This window comes from Aythya marila (assembly GCF_965140915.1).
Source record: "Aythya marila genome assembly, chromosome: 25".
NCBI lineage: Eukaryota > Metazoa > Chordata > Aves > Anseriformes > Anatidae > Aythya > Aythya marila.
The window spans coordinates 5860157-5870882 of NC_139066.1; the positions used below are offsets into that span (position 1 = coordinate 5860157).

At 70.7% G+C, this 10726-nt stretch overlaps 1 protein-coding gene across 1 annotated transcript; it reads left to right on the forward strand.

Annotated features, from left to right (window-relative positions):
• Positions 1-943: 943 nt before the first annotated feature.
• Positions 944-10716, forward strand: GPR179 (G protein-coupled receptor 179; the record flags this gene model as incomplete). Its single annotated transcript, XM_082779001.1, has 12 exons — positions 944-1449; positions 1968-2076; positions 3119-3221; positions 3354-3562; positions 3756-3824; positions 4342-4451; positions 4529-4767; positions 5201-5339; positions 5495-5600; positions 5722-5868; positions 6235-7896; positions 8050-10716. Exons 1-12 carry the CDS (start codon positions 959-961, stop codon positions 10714-10716), a joined length of 6051 nt encoding a protein of 2016 aa, XP_082635127.1. The 5' UTR covers positions 944-958.
• Positions 10717-10726: the final 10 nt, after the last annotated feature.

Consider the following 10726-nt stretch of genomic DNA (forward strand, 5'->3'; position numbering starts at 1 on the left):
CCCCCCCCCTTGCTTTGCACCAGCCTCCCGTGCCTCAGTTTCCCCCCCTGCAGGCAGGCAGTGCTGCGTGGCACCCAGGACACCCCAAAATTGGGAAGTGGGGAGCAAGGGGCAGCTCTGGCTGCACAGCACCCCTGCCCCACTGGGCCCCCCGCGTGCCCCCATTTCCCTCCCTGCCCCACAACAGGGACTTTGGGTTTCCTGCAGGTGGGAGCCCAACCCCGGCCCCCTCCCCGGGGCCTGGGGCGCTGCAGCACCGACCCCTGGGACCCCCGGGAGCCGCGGGGTGCAGGATGAGGCTGCGGGATGTGGATGCGGATGCTCGCAGCACGGTTGCCATGGCTGCCCGTCGGGATGCGCTTCCATCACGGGCAGCCCGAGGGGCCAGGGAGTGGGGTCCCGGGGCCGGCCGGGGGCTCCCCACAGCGGGGCCGGGACCGGAGGCAGGCGGGGGCAGGCGGGGGGGCTCCGTGCGGGCAGCGCCAGCGGCTGAGCGCGGTTTGGAGCCGGTGACGTCTGTGGAGGGAGGAAAACAGGCGGCGGAGAGCGGCTCAGCGCAGCCCAGCGGGCTCCCGGCCGGCTCGGGCGCCGTGCCCACCATGCCCCCCCCGGGCCGGCCGTGGGGTGCCGGGGGGCTGCGCTGAGCCCGGCCATGGGGACGCAGCGGTGGCCACTGCTCTGGTGGCTGCACGCCGTGCTGCTCCTGGGGGGGGCACAGCAGCCCCCGGCCTCACCACCCCCAGGGGTGCCCACGTCGGAGCCGGGGCCGTCGGGGGACGCCGAGGGCTCGGCGGCGGCGCTGGCCTTCCTGCGCTCGGGCGATGCGCAGCGCCTGGCCCGTGCCAACTGCAGCCGGGACGTCGCGGCGGGGGCCCCCGGCTCCGGCCCCCCCCCGGCTCTGCGGGCCGCCCTGCGTGCCGCCCCCGAGGCGCTGGCCCAGGCCGCCAACTTCCTCAACATGCTCTTCCAGAGCAACGACATCCGCGAGGCCAGCGTGGCCGAGGACGTGGAGTGGTACCAGGCGCTGGTCCGCAGCCTGGCCGAGGGGCACCCTTGGGTGCGCCGGGCGGTGCTGGCCCTCGACGCCCACCCGCTGGCCGCCAAGCCCCGGCTGATGCTGCAAGCCACGGCGGGCGAGGGCGAGATCCGGCTGCGGGACGTCTCCGCCGCCGCCCCCAGCCTGGGCAACCGCAGCTGGGACAACGAGTGGTTCAACGCCCTGCGCGCCCAGCGCAGCCCCCAGCTCCGCAAGAGGGTGCTCAGCAACGACCTGCGCAGCATGGAGACCCCCAAGTGGCAGCGGGGCGACAGCTATGTGGGGGAGCCGGGCCACGTACGGTGGTCGCCGCCGTTCCTCGAGTGCCGGGAGGGTAAATTCCTGCCCGCCTGGGCCGTCACGCTCTCCTCCGCCTTCTACGGGCTCAAGCCGGACCTCAGCCCCGAGTTCAAGTGAGTGGTGCCGGCGGTGATGGGGTGCAGGGGGCCTGACGGGGTGCAGGGGGCTGGGGGGCGCCCCATGGAGGTGATGGGTGCTTGAGGCATCGCCCCCAGGCGTGGGGCACCAGTTGTGTGCAGCAGGGTGCGGGGTGCAGGGTGTGGGGTACGGGGCAGCCCTCCTCCCTGCGGTGTGTGCCAGCAGCCCCGGGGTGTGTGCATGTCTGCCTGTGTGTGTGCACATCGGGGGGGATGTGAGTGCAGGCGTGTGCACGTGCATGTGCACTGGTGTGTGTTCGTGCGTGTGTGCACACAAGTGTCTGTGTGTATTTGCACGTCCCTGCACCGCGCTGCTCCCCGGCCCCCGCGGCTGTCCGTGCCCCAGCCCTAAAACCCCCAGACCCAGCTCCAAGGGGGGACGTCCAGCACCACGAGTGTGTCCCCCGGGTCTGTGTCCCCATCTCCCAGCCCCCCTGCAGCTGCGTCCCCCCAGCTCCCCAATGTCCCGGGGCTGACCCCGTCCCCCTGCACAGGGGCGTCGTGCGGGTGGACATCGAGCTGCGGGACGTGGGCATCGACCAGTGCGCCAGCGGGCCGGGCTGGTTCGCGGGCACGCACCGCTGCGACCTCAACAGCACCCAGGTACCCAGCACCCTGTACCAGCACCCTGCACCCTGCTGGTCCCAGCACCCAGCACCCATCCCAGCACCTGGGGCACTGTGGAACTCCGTTCCCTCATCCACTGGGGCTGGGGCTGCTCCTCTCCAAACTGTCCCCGTCCCTGTCCCCATCCCCGTCCCCGCTGCCCGTCCCTCCCTGCGGGATGAGCTTTATCCCCCGCCGGCCGCTCCATCTGCTCCTCTCAGCTGCTCTCGCACGGTGCCCGGGGTTTATTGTGCAAATCTTCCAGCAGAGCCAGCGGGGTGACCAGGCTGCTGCCCACCCGGGGGCAGCGGGGACAGCGTTCTGGGGGCTGGGAGCCGATGGGTGCAGCATCCCCGCGGGTGGCCCTCAGCACTCCTGCGGCTGTGCCCACCGAGAGGTGCCCCAGCACTGCCCCCTGGTCACATCAAACCCTGCAGGGCCCCAGTTTGGGGCAGCATTCGTGCCACGGAGCTGGGCTCTGGCGCTGCCGGGGTTGTGGGGTGACAACTCGCCGCCCCCGTCATGGGAAATGCCGTCCCAAAGCTGTCCCCACGCAGGCGGCACCTCACCAGCTTCTATTTCAGGCACTTTTCCTCCCTGCAAGTAATTCCCCCGGGAGGGACGTGACCTGATCCGTGCCAGGCGTCTTTCCAGCACACAACAATACCCAGAAAAGCTCCCGGCCGGCCTGGCGGCGCGGGCAGGGTCCGGGCCCGGTGCCGTGCAGCGGGGGATTAGCGGGGCTGCCGCGGCCGCTGCCGTCACGGCCCAGCCGCACGGCCGGATTAGCACGCTGTGCTGCATTAGGTGTCCATTTAGGTTTTAGGGAGGGATTTGGGGGCCAGGCTCTGGCTTTTAATCCCTAAATGTTTAACCACTGGTTTCCAGGCCCAGGCGTGGGGGAGGACAGCGCGGGGTCAGGGAGCCGGGGGTGCGCTGGAGCCCCCGGTGCCAGGGGGCGCACGGGGCTGGGGGGAGCCCAGCGAAGCGCATGGGTGCGGGGCGATGCCTTCCGTGCACCTCTGCCTGTCTCCCCCAGTGCGTCCCCCAGGAGAGCCGCAGCTTCGTCCTCGGGCAGTACGTGTGTCGGTGCAAGCCGGGCTTTTACGGGGCCGGCGGAGTGGCCGTCGGCACCCAGGCAGGTGGGTGCAGCACCCAGCTGGGGGCCCCCCTCTCACCCTGCAGCCCCTGCAGGTGCCGGGGCTGCGGGGGCTTTGGGATACCCAACAGGGGGGTTTTGGGGGGGCCTCACCTACCCCCGGCTCCATCCCCAGGCGTGGCGGGGAGCCCGGTGCCGGCGGATGGGGGGCCCCGGCTGGCGTGCCGGCCCTGCCGCGAGGGATGCGCCGCCTGCGTGGACGACACCCCCTGCCTGATCCAGGAGGACCGGGCGCTGCGGGCGGCCATCCTGTCCTGCCAGGCCTCCTGCATGCTGGCCGTGTTCCTCAGCATGCTGGTCTCCTACCACTTCCGAAGGAGCAAGGCAAGCGCCGCCTGGGCTGCGCCCGGTCCCCCCGCTGCTGCTCCCCTCGCCCCGTGTCCCCCCGCCCGGCTGCCTCCTGCCGGGGGGCTCTCGAGGGAGGGGGTCCCGGGGTGGGCGTCCCTGCCCTGGGCTCCATCCCTCCCGGCACCCTTGGGCTCCCGGCTGTGCCCTAATGTTGGCCCTGTCCCCGCAGAGGATCCGGGCGTCAGGAGTCGTCCTGCTGGAGACCATCCTCTTCGGGTCCCTCCTGCTCTACTTCCCCGTGAGTACCCGGCCCCGCGCTGAAACCCCCCCTCCATGCTCAGAGCGTGCCGGGGCAGGCGGCCCCACAGCTCCACGTTAAGCTGCAGACCCCAGATACACAGCCACGAGCCCCGGCATGGGGCTGCCCCCCCCACCAGCCCCCATCCCACCCCAAAACGTGGCACCAAGCCCCGAGCTGCCGTCCCACCCATCCGGCAGAGCTGGCACCAGGCAGGGCACGGGCACGGCTCCACCTAATTGTTAATTGTGCTGGCGCAGGCTCCGGGGGCTGCGGTATAAACCTGCTCAGGAAACCAAATCCCTTTTCTCCCGCTGGCCACCAGAATTAATCCCAACCCAAATCCCCTCTCCCTCCCAAAACGTCTGCGGTGGCTGCCGGGGAGCAAGGGAGAGACGGGAGGCCAGGCACCCCCGGTCGCTGCTTCCCACCTCCCTGCCCTTTCCCCCCAACACACATCACAGTGAGCGGGCACCGAACACCACCACCGACCCCCTCCCTCCCTCCCACCCCCCAGGTCTTCATCCTCTACTTCAAGCCCAGCATTTTCCGCTGCATCGTGCTGCGCTGGGTGCGCATGCTGGGCTTCGCCACCGTCTACGGCACCATCGCCCTGAAGCTGTACAGGTAGCGGGGCCGGGGGGGCTGCCGGGACCCTGCCGGGGACCCCCAGCCTGGATCTGACCCCCCCCTGCACCTCGCAGGGTGCTGAGGGTGTTCCTGGCCCGCACGGCGCAGCGCGTGCCCTACATGTCGAGCGGGCGGGTGCTGAAGATGCTGGGGCTGATCCTGCTCCTGGTGCTGTGGTTCCTGGCGGCCTGGACCGTGGGGATGCTGGAGAACGTCGACAAGAACATCCCGCTGGTCGTCCGCACCCAGACCGCCCGCGGGCTCCACTTCTACATCTGCGGCCACGACCGCTGGGACTACATGATGGTGGTCGGTGAGCGCCAGCAGAGCCCCCCCGGCACCCCCCACGGCCATCCCTGCCCGCACCTCTCCCCTCCCTGCTCCCCGTAACCCCAGGACACCATCCCATTAAGACAGCAGGCAGGGTTTTAATTTCCTCATCCATCCAATCAAGCCCGCAGCAGGGCTGGGGGGTCCGAGCTGCCTCCCTCCCTCCAAGCACCCCCAGCTCGTGCCCTGGTGCCCAGCGCAGTGCCCAGCAGCAGCAGCACATCCCGCTGCCAGTGCCAGGCTGTGCCAAGGATGCTGAGCACCTCTCCCAGCTCCATCTGCAGCACGCACCCAGGTGGATGTGCTGGGCTGGATGCGACCCAGGGCAGGGAGGGCCCAGAGGGGAGCAGAACCCACCAGGAATCCCCGCAGCAGGGTGTCGGGGCCGGGTGCTCAGCCCCTGCTCTGTCCCGCAGCCGAGATGCTGTTCCTGCTGTGGGGCAGCTCCCTGTGCTACGCCACGCGCGCCGTGCCCTCCGCCTTCCACGAGCCCCGCTACATGGGCATCGCGCTGCACAACGAGCTCATGATCTCGGCCGCCTTCCACGTGGCCAGGTAGGGCACGGGGCTGGAAACGGGGCTGGAAACGGGGCTGGAAACAGATTCCTGGCTACGGTGACGCAGAGCACCGGCAGCAACGCCCCGCAGCCAGCAGCTGCCCCCTGGGATCCCCCAGGGGTGCCCCCACGCTGCCCCCCTGCCCCTTCCAGGTTCGTCGTGGTCCCCTCGCTGCACCCCGACTGGACCCTGCTGCTCTTCTTCGCTCACACCCACAGCACCGTCACCATGACCCTGGCGCTGATTTTCATCCCAAAGGTAACGCCTGGCCCTGCCCCATGCCCTGCGCCACCTCCCCCCTTGTCCGGGGGTCTGGGACACGGGGCGGGGGCTCCCCAGGATTTCGGGGCCCCTCGGCGAGCTCGCCCCTCGCCCCCAGTTCCTGCACGCCGGCTCGCCGCTGCGGGAGGAGATCGCGGCCGAGGTTTACGAGGACGAGCTGGACATGCGGCGCTCGGGCTCCTGCCTCAACAGCAGCATCGCCTCCGCCTGGAGCGAGCGCAGTCTCGACCCCGATGACATTCGGGTGGGTGGCACACTCAGGACCTTCTTTTGACGCTAGCTATGCAGCCCCACGCAGAGTAAGAGTTGCCTTTTGCAGTCTTTCTCCTGATGCAAAGCAGAGGGTGGAGAAGGGGATGCAGCGGCCGGGAGGGGGCACGGGGCGAACGGCCACGGGCCTTGGGGGGGGGAGAGCCCAGCCTGTCCCCTGCAGCCACCTCCTCGGGGGGACGGGCAGGGGGCAGAGCAGCAACAGGGGGACGTGGGCACAGGCCGGCCCCGTGGCTCCGGGGACAAAGGTGGAGAATTGCAGGGTGGCCCCGTTCGGTCCCGTTGTACGTGCTCTCCTCTCTCCCTTCTCTCTGCCGTGTCCCCATCCCGCGGCGCGCAGGAGGAGCTGAAGAAGCTCTACGCGCAGCTGGAGGTGCTGAAGACACGCAGGATGGCAGCCAACAACCCCCACCTGCCCAAGAAGCGGGGGTCCCGCCGCAGCCTGGGCCGCTCCCTCGTGCGCCGCCTCGCCGAGCTGCCCGAGGCCGTGGCCCCGCGGGGCAGCCGTGAGGAGCGGCTCCGGACCCCCGGCAGCCGCCGCGCCTCGGCCAAGCGGCTCCCCAGCACCGGCAGCGCCAGCCTGCGGGCACGAGACGGGGGGTCCCGACACCACGCCGCCACCCTGCGTAAATCCCACAGCTCCGAGACCCCGGCGTGGGACCCCCGGGGCGGCTCCCCCGACCCCAGCCCCAGCGGGGACACCGCGCCGGGGACCCCGGTGGTGACCACAGCGGGCTCGGGGCAATCGGACAGCGAGTCCCTGGACGCCGCCCCGCTCGTGTGCAAGTCGGCCAGCGCCCACGACCTGTCGGGGCACCAGCAGCCCCCCCAGCCCCGCGCCGCCCTCCTGCTGAAGTCGCTCAGCGTCGTGGCCAGCGCGCGGGACGAGGCCCTGCTGGTGGCCAGCCGGGCGGCACGGGACGGGCAGGATGCTGAGCGGGGCGCTGAGCACCGCACCACGCAGCGCCCGGCCATGGGGCGCCCCACGGAGCAGGCACCCCCTGAGCAAGCTGATGAAGCCGCCGGGATGGATGATGCCCCCCTGCCAGCTGGCTCCGGGCGTGCCGACGGGGGTCCCTTGCGTGATGCGTCCCCCCCAGGGGATGGCAAGGCGCAGAAGCACGTCACCTACGCGCCCACCAAGAGCATCAGCGTCGACGGCTCCCACCTCTCGGGGCGGGTGCGGGTGGCGGTGAGGAAGACCCCGCCGCCGCCCCCCGTGCGGTACCAGAGCCTGGTGCACCACGCTGGGGACAGCAGGGAGACGGCGGAGCCACCAGAGCCACCCGTGGGGACACCCGAGGGGACACCGGGGCGAGCACCCCCCCCGGCGGGGCAGGGCCGGCTGCAGTCCGCCCACTCCATCCCCGCGGAGGTTTGCCCCTGGGAGCTGATCCAGGAGGAGATTTTGAGCAGGAAGCAAAAAGCCGCCGAGCCTTCAGCCTCAGGGACCCCCGGGGACACCCCGGTGGCCCCCCCAGGCTTCAAGCCACCCTCCCAGAAAACCTTCAAGAGCCTGGGACTGGCCATCAAAGCTCTGAACCGCTCCAGGGGGAAGAACAGCCTGAAGGGAAAGAAGGAGAGCGAGGGCAGCCTCAGGAAAAAGGGGCGAGATGGAGACGGGGGCAGCAGGAGGGAGAGGCCCAAGCTGGCAGGGACACCGACTTTTTCTCCGGGGGGGAGCAGCCAAGGCCCCACAAATGGAAGCCCCAAGCCCAGCCCGCAGGAGGGGGACGTGGTGCCCCGGCAGCACAACAACAACGCCGGCTCCACGTCGGAAAGTGCAGCCTGGGGGGGCAGCGGGGGAAAGGCAGGGGGACGGGAGGACGGCACGGCCGCGGATGGAGGCGGTGGGGGAGAGGAGCCCAGCGCTGCCCCGGGGAGCACAGACACCAGTGGGGTCCTGGAGACGCCCTCGGGGACGCACGAGGTCTCGCTCAGCACCAGCTGTGGGGACACCTCCGAGCACCCCCAGCAAACCCCAGCACCAGCACCACCACCAGTACCACCAGCACCACCACCACTGCCACCACCGCTGGAACTGGGCACGGGCAGCCCCCGGGTCCCCGGGCACAGCACGGCTGCTGCGGGGCCGAGGGCTGAGGTGTGTCCCTGGGAAGCCCTGGGTGCCCCCCCGGGGGCTTTGGCTCTACAGGAGGCGACAGCTGCTGGGGGGGGAAGCCCCAAGAAGGTTTTGGGGAAGGGGGGCAGCCAGCCCGGCCCCTGCAGTGCCAGGGAGGGACGCGGCACCGAGGGGCTCCCCGCGAGGAGCAGGAGCACGGAGGTGGCCTGGGCGGGTGGTGGCCTTAGGACAGAGATCTGCCCCTGGGAGGGGAGTGGGGGCAAGGCTGGACCCCCCCATGGGGGTCCTGGCAGCGTGGGGCCCGGGTCAGAGCTGGGGGAAAAGCCCCCAGAGCTGCCGGCAGCGGCCCCAGGGACGGGGGGCAGCACGGGGGGCAGGATGGCCGAGGTCTGTCCGTGGGAGAGTGCGGAGGGGGGGCCGGCCCCCAGGGCAGAAATTTGCCCCTGGGAGGTGGGGGAGCCCCAGCCGGAGAAGGGGAAGGTGCAGCAGGACGGGGGGAGGCTGCCCAGGGGGGGCAGCAGCATCCGGGCCCGGTCCCTGGGTCTGCTGAGGGCTCAGGACGGGGGGGGCAGGCAGCCAGCGGCCAGCCGGCCCTGGGGCAGCGCCGGCACCGAGCTGCCCCCCCCTCGGGCAGCTCCCGACAGCTCGGACCTGCCAAAATTCACCTCCGAGAGCCCAGAGAGCGCGAGGGCCGCAGTGTGCCCCTGGGAAGCCGGGGGAGGCAGCAGCCACCGAGCAGAAGTTTGCCCCTGGGAGAGGAGCACGGCGTTATCGTTATCTGCCGCAGAGAAAATCGAGGAGGAAAAGGAAAATTCCCCGGGGGTTCCCCCGCAGACGGCAGCCCCGGGGGGCAGGAGCCAGGGGCCGAATGTTGCGGACCAAGGGAGCAGCCGGCGCGTGTCCGTGTGCCCCTGGGAAGGCGCAGAGGAGCCTGGCGAGGGGCTCACGGCAGAAAGCCCGGCTCTGCCCAAATCACCGACCCAGGGTGGAAACGCTGGCAGCAAGAAGGCCGACGTCTGCCCGTGGGAAGCCGAGGAGCAGCCGCTGGCTAAAGCAGAAATTTGCCCTTGGGAAGTGTCCCCAGCTCCGCCGGGGAAGGGAAAGGGGAGCCAGGACCCGCGTGGGGCTCCCCCGGCAGCCGCCAAACCCAAATCAGGGGAACCCGAGGGCAGCAAAGCAAAGCTGGCAGAGGAGAGGGGTCGGGCGGCTCGCAGGGACACCCAGATCTCCGCGAAGCTCTTTGGGAAGAGCCTGGAGGGGTCGAGAGCTGAGCCAAAGAAATCCCAGAGCACGGAGAGCCCGAAGGCAGAAATCTGCCCCTGGGAGGCCGCGGGGCTGGAGGCTGGCAGCAAGGCCGAAATCTGCCCCTGGGAGGCGGCTGCAGCCCCCCTCGGGGAGCAGCCAAGGGCAGAGCAGGCCCCGAGGGCAGGCCCGCGGGGGGAGAAGCGCATCAGGCGCCAGGCAGCGCTGGCCAGCCCAGCGAGGTCTCTGCAGGGGGGCGGCAGCGATGCCGCGAGCCCCTGGGACCCCCCAAAACCCTGCACGGGGGGCCCAGCGCTGTCTGCAGCGAGGGAGGCTCAGAGCACCGAGAGCCCGAAGGCAGAGATCTGCCCTTGGGAGGCTCAGGGGCTGGGGGCTGGGGGTAAAGCCGAGATCTGCCCCTGGGAGGTGGCCGCTGTCCCCTCGGATAAAGGGAAACTGAGGCAGGGCGGAGGCGGTCAGTCCGGAGGGAGCAGGAACACTTCCACGGATCGAGGTGGCTTGAAGGAGACCGGAGACAGCCCAAAAAGCTGGGACCGTGAGGCCGTCTGCCCCTGGGAGAGCACGGGGGGCACGAAGAGCACAGAGCTGCCGAAAGCTGCTCCCACCAAACCGGGGAGCACCGGGAGCAGCGTGGCCGAGGTCTGCCCCTGGGAGAGCCCGGGTTTGGGGAGCCCAGCGCTGCCCCAAGGGAGAGCCCTGAGCACGGAGATCTGTCCCTGGGAAGCTCAGGAGCTGGGAGCCAGGGATAAAGCTGAAATCTGCCCCTGGGAGGCGGCTGCAGCTCTGCCGGGGAAAGGAGCCTCGTCTGAGAGAATGGGGGCAGCCCCGGGGGAGGTGAGCCCCCGGCCCCAACACCGGGGAGCCTCCAAGGCGGTAGAGAAGGGGAGCAGCGAGCGAGAGGCCGTGTGCCCCTGGGAGAGCCTGGGCACGGAGGAGCCCCCCCAAAAAGCTGGGACGGGGAGAGAGGCATCCAAGAAGTGGGACAGCTCGGAGAGCCGGAGAGCCGACATCTGCCCCTGGGAAGCAGCAGAGCCCGAGGCCCTGCAGATCCACGCGCCCAAACTGGGAGCTGATGGAGCAGCCCCCGCTGGGAACGGGGATCCAAAGCAGGTGGCCACATCTCCACCAGCCCTACCGAAGGCCGGGGGCTGCTCTGGGGGCCAGGCTGAGCACAAGCCCCTGCGCCGCGTCCTGCCGGGCTCCCAGCCCCTGCGGGCAGCTGCAGGGCTCCCTCGGCAAGCACACGTGGCCAGCAGCAGCCCCAGCCCCAGTGCCAGCGTGGCCGAGGTTTGTCCCTGGGAGGCAGAGGAGGCTCCCCCAGCCCCCAGCACCGAAACCCAAAAAGCGCCCACGGTGTGCCCGTGGGAGGGGGACAGCACAGACCCCAGCCCGAGCCCCCGAAGGGCTGGGGAGAGCCTCAGAGAGGGGGGCACGAGGCAAAGCAGCCCCGATGTCTGCCCGTGGGACCACGAGTAGCTCGCCTGCC